At 33.2% G+C, this 8,540-nt stretch overlaps 2 protein-coding genes and 1 pseudogene across 2 annotated transcripts; 1 reads left to right on the top strand and 2 right to left on the bottom strand.

The window, feature by feature from the left end:
* Positions 1 to 474: 474 nt before the first annotated feature.
* On the bottom strand, positions 475 to 2,117 carry LOC120079080 (UDP-glycosyltransferase 83A1-like). The gene is made up of 2 exons (XM_039033271.1): positions 1,880 to 2,117; positions 475 to 1,387 (listed from the first exon to the last, which is right to left on the bottom strand). Exons 1-2 carry the CDS (start codon positions 2,115 to 2,117, stop codon positions 525 to 527), a joined length of 1,101 nt encoding a protein of 366 aa, XP_038889199.1. The 3' UTR covers positions 475 to 524.
* A 1,535-nt stretch (positions 2,118 to 3,652) lies between these two features.
* On the bottom strand, positions 3,653 to 6,186 carry LOC120079816 (UDP-glycosyltransferase 83A1-like). The gene is made up of 2 exons (XM_039034227.1): positions 5,301 to 6,186; positions 3,653 to 5,054 (listed from the first exon to the last, which is right to left on the bottom strand). The coding sequence occupies exons 1-2, from the start codon at positions 5,782 to 5,784 to the stop codon at positions 4,168 to 4,170; spliced, it is 1,371 nt and encodes a 456-aa protein (XP_038890155.1). The 5' UTR covers positions 5,785 to 6,186; the 3' UTR covers positions 3,653 to 4,167.
* Positions 6,187 to 6,356: 170 nt separating this feature from the next.
* On the top strand, positions 6,357 to 6,465 carry LOC120080653 (annotated as a pseudogene).
* Positions 6,466 to 8,540: the final 2,075 nt, after the last annotated feature.

The raw sequence follows: 8,540 nt of genomic DNA, 5'->3' as shown, positions 1-8,540 counted from the left end.
GAGAAGTTCCCTGTACATTTGGTGTATACTAACCTTAAATTGGAAATTCGAACCTCGTTGTAAAAAGAATAAATTTGACGTAAGATGAAAATTTTGATCGATTTATTTATTTTTCAATTCTACTTATTTCAGCCAAATATCAGACACATAGTGAGTATGGCTTAAAATATAATTTCGACGAAAATGTCGAGGTCTCAATTTTATGAAATGTTGATATAAATAGATATTGATGAAATTTTCTAGGAAATTTAAAAAATTTAAAAAATATATATTTTAAATATATAAATTCAGTTTTTTATAAAGAATATTTAAAAGTTAAATATCTGTTATTTATATTAGGTTCAAATCAGTGATTTTTTGTTACCTACTTTATTATTTCGTGGATATTTTTACATCACAATGCAATTTATTTTTTATTTCGATATTGAAAGTAAATATATAGAAACATCCACGGAAGCGTGTAAACAAAAATTTGATATTATGATTGTGAGTATAAAGGTCCGTCATGTTATGTTTTCAAGTTTTCAACCAATTAATGAAATTGTTGAAATTTTGTAAGATCGACCGCCTTCTTCCACACTTTCCGACATCGTTTTCTTCCGTTTTTGAATTCTCTGTTTCAAATCCTCATCGGCAAGGAGTTTCTCCACCTTCTTTTTAATCTCCGTTCTTGTAACAATTCCATGTTCGTCCTTCTTCGATCTCAACCCCACCTTCCATATAACACAAATGTAGTTCTCATTAAGAAATTGATCGGCGAAGTACGGCCAACACAGGAACCGGACGCCATTGCTGAGGCTTTCGAGGGTTGAATTCCAGCCACAGTGGCTCACAAAGCAAGCGATCGAGGGATGATTAAGAACCCTCTGTTGTGGAGCCCAACACACAATCTTCCCACGAGATTCTATCCTCTCTTGAAACCCCAACGGGAAGACATTGTTAGGGTTTTCTGTAGTTAGGTCTGGCCTCACTACGAGAAATGGCTTGCCTGTAAGCTCAAACCCCAGGACTAATTCCCTTAATAGAGTTTTGTCTAGAACTGTGAAGCTTCCGAATGCGACGTAAGTGACGGAGCATGGAGATTGCTGGTCGAGCCATTTCAGGCAAGTTGAGTCTTTCTGGCCGGAATTTCCGAGGCGATTGCTTGCTAAAAGTGGGCCGATTTGGTGAATGTGAGGAGCCAAGATGAAAACTCGTACCCCAAGTTCATAAACTGTATTGCATATAAGCCAATCTGCCACTTCCACTGCTTTTTTGTTTCTTAAGCAAGCTTGAAATATACTTTTCTGTGTCTCTTCGTTGCCAAAACATGCCCAGGGCAAGCTTTCCGTTCTGGTTGTAGGTACTGATGGCGCTAACTTAATCTCTTCGCTTTTCAGTAAAATTCCTGTTTATATTGGAAACTGATTAACTACTATTAATCTTCAAGCATCTTGAGCAAATTCTATTTTGGATATTGTTTCAAATTCTTTATTTGGTTAAGAAAGTGAATTTGTTTGGTTGTGTTGCCTAGTTTAATCTCATAGCCAAGGATTAAATCAATAAAGCATTGAGTTGGATATATGATTTTGTATGAATCGAACAATTGTGAGGCTCATTAACTTGATTAAGAAACTGTTGATGTTAATCTTACCATCAAAATCAATTAGTTTCTCTTGAATCAGTTTTGGGATACTGAATAACATAGCCAACATTGCAGCTGCTGCTGGGAAGAAGGCGGCTTGTTAAATTCTCATCTTTGCAGCAACTTCCAGAGCCCACCCAAGACTCTTATCAGCAATAACACTGGTAATTTCATCACCACCTAATTAATTGATTGTGTTTATCAGCTCTTCAAGCTTCATGGGCATGACATCCAACATTGTGTCATTCAATTTACCAAGTTCATTTCTATTCGCACCAGGTTCCATGCCATCTGTGAGTGAGACTAGGTGAATATTAGCATCCCCTATATGATCCGTTTCTGCTAGAGCACCCATTACACGTTTGTGATTGTGCTCTGTGTTCACGAAGGTGATTTCAAACCCTTGTTTGGCTAAATGTGGAGAGAATTCTAGCAGGGGAATCACATGGCCTTGTGCTGGATAAGGTATGGCTAAAATGTGCCTGCTACCCATTTCCCTTCTGTAATTTAGGATTTAGTTGCTGTACGATTCATTGTTGCTCATGAGCTTCATCACTAAGTATACAACACACCACAAGCAAAGTGATTAGGAGAGGAATCTTCTTCTCTTTACTCTCTAAGCCATTGCCCTTGTCATTTCATATGCGACAATAACCTGAATTTGGTTATATCTACCTCCTAATTGATGTTCTTTGTCTTTTCCTTCACCTTCTTCTGGTATTAATTATATTCAATTTGTCTTGACTTGTTATTGGAAACTTTCTTAATATTCCATCCTTTTTTCCCTCTTCTTTTTCTTCGCTTTATATGTTGTGATATTTGAAATTTAGGGTGGCTTAGAGTTCCTTTAAATAAATGCTACGGAGTGATGTTTCTTCTCGATAGATTATACCAATCCTGTCAGGAGAAACTTTCAATATACAAATTTTAGGTTATTAAAATTATAGCTTAGTTAGAAACTTAGAACCGTGTCACAGTACAAGCAATTGTGCTCTTGATTTGCACACTTCCAAAAGTCTTATTGTTGTTAAAATGTGCATATTTCAACTGACATAAAATGTGTATTCTCAACCAAACAGTCCGAGGTTCTATTCCTCTCATCCCATGTTGAAAAAAGTCTTTTTTTTTCTTTTGTACTGGCGGCCGTGATGCTCTCCTTTTTATAATTAATAACTTAAACTTTTAGATGATACTTGTAGTTGACATTTTATATATGTATATATACCGGCCTTTTGAATTATTCTATTCTTTTTGTAATATTTTTTTATGCAGTCTTTAATAATATTTTAAGATAGATTACATCATGAGGAGGATATATTAATGTTATGCCAATCTAGTTGAATTATTGGGTGCATCAACTAATTTTGATTCTTCTTTATTTAAAAGTGTACTATTAAATAATTGAAAACAATGATATTGTTCTAAATAATTGTAATTTTGAAGCTGTTGAACATAAAATGGGCATATCAAATTTTTAAGGATCAAAATTGGATACTTAGAACTTCAAGAACTAAAATAAAATTAAGACATCTTACCTATTAAAGTTTATTGCCTAAATTTTTTGAACTATAATATATGTTTGAATGTTTGTTTGGTATGGCCTTCTGAAGTGCTTACGTGTTTGCTTATGAAAGATTAAATGCATTGTTTTTAATTGGTAATGTTTGGTTAAATTATTAGATGATATGTCAAACTCACACAAATAAAACGGCATATGTTTACTTGTAGCATAGTAAACAAATGTTAACCACATTTTACATTAATATGATTTAATTTTTCTCTTTAGGCTCATTTTGGTAATTATTTGATTTTTGGTTTTTTGTTCTAATCCATCCGTTCTAAGATATCTAAAAGCAAGAAAGTAGAACGTGAAGGAAGCAACTTTGAAGTAGAGGACATGTTGGAGAGGAGAGCTTTTGGTCAATATGTTAAACGATTTTACCTTTTAGTTCAATTTTCGAGTTTATTAGCTAAAGGTTAGGCAAGTCTAATTATCATTCCATTAGATTAAATTTAAGTCACGGATCATTTACTCTACAAACTTGATAGAGATGATATTAATATGGAGAGAATTATATCTTTAGCAACAAATATATAATAGTTCTAAACTCCTGCTCCCCGTTCATCTTTCTTTTGTCTTATTCTTCATCAGACACACCTGTAACTTTTTTCTTCGGGAAAAAACTGCAAAACGAAGAATAGAGAGAAAAATGAAAAAAAAAAAGAGGGCGACATAAACAGAAATCATGAGAGAAGAAAAAAGGGAAATTGCCCAAGAGGCAGTATAAACGAAAGAAATCGTCGGAAACGGAAAAAGGAAATAAAAGAAGAAGAAGAAAAACAGAAAAAAAAGAAAAAAGAAAAAGAAAAAAAAAGAAAAAAAGAAAAGTGCTGCAAAAGAGAGGAGGATGGAGGATGGAGGATGGAGGAAGAAGGAAGAAGAGTTAAAATGATGAGATGATATCAGCAAAGGGCATCGCTAACTTTCTGAGTGGGCCATCAGTACAAATTTCCCTTCCTTTATTGAGTTTAGATTAAATATGTTATGTCTTCAACCAGTTTATGAAATTGTTGAAGTTATTATAAGATCGACCGCCTTCTTCCACATTTTCCACAACTGTTTTCTTCAATTTTTGAATTCTCTGTTTCAAATCCTCATCTGTGAGGAGTTTCTCCATCTTTTCTTTAATCTCTGTTCTTGTAATGATTCCATGTTCGTCTTTCTTCAATTTCAACCCCACCTTCCATATGTCACAAATGTAGCTCTCATTAAGAAACTGGTCCGCGAAGTATGGCCAACACAGAAATCGGATGCCATTGCTGAGGCTTTCAAGGGTCGAATTCCACCCGCAGTGGCTCACAAAGCAAGCGATCGAGGGATGACTAAGAACCCTCTGTTGAGGAGCCCAACCCACAATCTTCCCCCGGGATTCTATCCTCTCTTGAAACCCTAACGGGAAGACATTGTTAGGGTTTTCTTCAGTAATGTCTGGCCTCACCACCCAGAGAAATGGTCTGCCTGTAAGCTCGAGCCCTAGGGCTAATTCCTGGAATTGAGTTTTGTCTAGAACAGTGAAGCTTCCAAATGCAACGTAAATGACTGAGCATGGAGATTGTTGGGCAAGCCATTTCAGGCAAGTTAAGTCTTCTGGCCAGAAGTGTCCAATGGAATTTTCGAGTCGATTGCTTGCTAAAAGTGGGCCGATTGGGAGAATGCGAGGAGCTAAGCTGAAGATTTCTGCCTCAAGCTCATATGCTGTATTGCAGATAACCCAATCTGCCACTTCTACTGCTTTGTTATTTCTTAAGCAAACTTGAAATAGAATTTTCTCCGTCTCTTTGTCGCCAATGCATGCCCAAACCAATCTTTCCGTTCTGGTTGTGGGTACTGATGCTGCTAATTTGATCTCCTCGCTTTTTAGTATGGTTCCTGTTGTATTGAAACTAATTAACAACTGCTAATCTTGAAGTGTTATGAGCTATGTTGATATTGTGCCTACTGATTAGTTTGTTTCAAATTCTTGTGGCTAAGCAGGTGAATTTGTTTGTTTGTCTTGCCTAGTTTAATCTCATAGCTAGGGTTTAAGTCAGACATATGATTGATTTTGTCTGAATTAGAAAACTTGTTGGATAGACTCATTAACATCGATTAAGAAACAGTTGAAACCCATCTTACCTTCAGAATCAATTAGTTTTTCTTCAATCAGCTTTGGGATGCTAAATAGCATAGCCAACAATGCAGCAGCTGCTGGCCAGAAGGCGACTCGTCGGATTCTCATCTTCTCAGCAACTTCTAGAGCCCAGCCAAGATTCTCATCAGCAATAACACTGGTAATTTCATTGCCACCCAATCCATTGATAGTGTTTATCAACTCTTCTAGCTTCATGGGCATGACTTGCAACATTGTTTCAGTTAATTTACCAAGGTCATTTCTATCCTCCCCAGGTTTCATGCCATCAGGGAGTGAAACTAGGTGAATATGACCATCCCCTGTATGATTCGTTTCTGCTAGAGCACTCACTACACGTTTGTGATTGTACTCTGTGTTCACAAACGTGACTTCGAACCCATGTTTGGCTAAGCACAAAGAGACTTCCAATAAGGGGATCACATGGCCTTGTGCTGGATAAGGTATGGCCAAGATGTGCCCACTGCTCATTTTGCTTCTGTAATCTTGGATTTACTTTCTTTTCAATTGGTTGTAGCTCCTAAGCTTCAATGCATGACTATATATACACACACACACACACACAACCACAAATGGAATTGGCTCTGTGTGTATGCGCTTGATTCTTCATTCAGCGTGTTGCATTTGTTGGTATTGATATGAACGATTCTGAATTTATCTCTTTTTTGTCAATATTCTAGCCACTTTGTCATTTCTGTATGTGATGGTAAGCTGACTTTGGTTATGTCCCCTCATTGTTCTTTATGTTTACCATCTACCTTTTGGTATTGATTGTTTTCAGTTTGTTTTATTGACTTAATTCTGTTTGGAAATTTTTCTTAATGTTTTTACTCTCTTGTTTTACTTCATTTTCTTGGATTTATATGGTGTATTATTTAAAATTTAGGCTGGCTTAGGGTTCCAAGGGGCATGGAGAGTTGTCTCACTAGCCACTTCTAACTCCACAGGAGTGACTTTTTCTCTGTAGATTATACCAATCCTCCTAGGAGAAAATCCCAAGTTTGAACTATAAAATTTTAGGTTATGAACTTTAAACTAAGGTAGAATTAGCAATATGTTGCAGTTCCTTTGGGACATCCAACGATACAGGGAAGATTAGCATCGCCTCTGCATAAAGATGACATGCACAAATCGGAAATGGTAAAAAAAAAAAAAAAAGGTTTGGCAATATGTTGCAAGTGGAAGCAATTATTGATGTTGATTTGTTCACTTCTATGCTTGTTTCTTATGCTTGATCTTTTTCTTTCTTTAAAAGTTGTCTTGGGACGGTTCTTCTTTTCTTTTCATTTCATTTAATAATTATTCCTCTTATTTTTTGGATGGGTTAGGTTAGATAATGAGAGAGTTTATTCTTTTTTCAATTCTGTGGATATTACATGGCAAATTTTATTTAATCATTGAAATAGAAAATTTTAATCAAAGTATTTTTCTTTGGTATTTTATACTATTTTCTGGTTAATTATGTTTTCTTTCTTTCTTTTTCTTGGAAACACTAATAAATTTTTAGAACTTTTTTCTATAAATGTGATGAAAGGAAAATCATAAAACACTGCTGAGTTGTAGAGAGAACTAAAATGCTATTAATTCAGCGGTAATAGAGACATGTATGCCTCTCTTAAGGTCGGAAAAGTGATGAAATATTTATGACTTTATTTGACTTTTACATCGACTAGACCACTTGAGTTTTTGCATGCAAGCCTAAAATATTGTAGTATTGTAAATTGTAACGTTTTAATGCATACTAATCATATTTATTTTCAACTAAACATATTTTTAAACAATTTTAAATTTATAAACATTTTAGTAATAAAGCTTGAGAAATTGAATTTCTTTTATGGTTACTAAAAATGTCATATAATCTTTTTATTGGACGTCATCTTAGGGTCTATTTGGATTAACTTAAAAAATAAATGTTTTTTAAAAATTCATTTTCATTTAAACACTTTTGATAAGAATGGTTTAGAATAGACACTAATGACTTTCAAAATTTATTTTTAGTGATTGTCAAATATTTATGTTTATTTCAAAATGATTTATTTTTTAAATTAAATATTTTGCAAGGTACTCTAAACATACACTTAATATGTCTCGTTGTATGAACTTCCCAATACTACTTTACATGTTAAGTATTTTTCAAGAATAACAATTTAAATGTGATGTAAAACAAATATTTATGGTAGATGTTGAATTAACTATTTAGGGAACTGTTTGGGGTGTTAAGATGATATTTAATGTTTGAAGTTCTGATATCTGAGGAGTTCTAATGTCAGGGAGTTTTGAGGTTTGTGTTTGGGGTGCAGAGTTGTGTTGTCTGAGTTCATATGTCTGTGTTTAGATGTGCAGAATTGTTATGTCTGAGTTTATATGTCTATGTTTGGTTGTGTAGAGTTCACGTATAGTGCTATTTGGTTCAGTTTTTTGTACTATAAATTAATTTGCTTGTATGAACATTATTTTTTTAATCTTATAATTTAATTATTTTATCAATTCAGTTTTTTGTATTCAATTATTGTCTTTTAAATTTGTTTTAAAAAAGCTCAGCTAAAATTTAATATTAGTCGTAAATAGTCAACAAAATACCAATATTTAAAATTACGAAATTTAATTTTAAGCCAAGGATGGACGTACCAACTTTTTTTTCTAAAACCTTTTTCCACTTTTTAATATATATATAATTTTCAATCACGACTTGAATTTTGAAAAAAGCCTTCAAAAGTAAGACAAATAAAAAATAAAAATAAACGAGTAAAAGTTATATTTATAAATTTAACTTTTAAAAACTATTGAGAATTAAAAGGTTATGAATGGTCAGTTAAATATTATAGTGAGGCATTTAATAATAAAAGTTTTATTTCTGTTTGATTTTAGGGATTTTGTTGAAGCTTTTCTCATATATATTCACAGATGAATTTTCTATTGAAGTTTTATGATGGACTTTTGAATCGTAGATTTTGAATATTGATGTTGTATATGAAGATTTTTTTTTTTTTAATTTTTAAGAAATTGTGTACAAAGATTTAATCTAAAATATTGTGATTTTTTTTAATGGGTATTATAAAGATAAATAATTGATATATTAAGTAAATAAAAATGAAAACTTGAATGACATAATTTATAGATAATTAATTATTAATATACTCTATCATAGGACATTGGAGGAAAAACGATATATGTAAATTAAAGGTAAAAAAAAGGGTGCATGGAACTAGATTGAAATACCATGGCTT

The sequence above is a fragment of the Benincasa hispida genome, chromosome 6, assembly GCF_009727055.1.
Source record: "Benincasa hispida cultivar B227 chromosome 6, ASM972705v1, whole genome shotgun sequence".
Taxonomy (NCBI): domain Eukaryota; kingdom Viridiplantae; phylum Streptophyta; class Magnoliopsida; order Cucurbitales; family Cucurbitaceae; genus Benincasa; species Benincasa hispida.
This window is presented reverse-complemented; position numbering and strand designations above follow the sequence as displayed.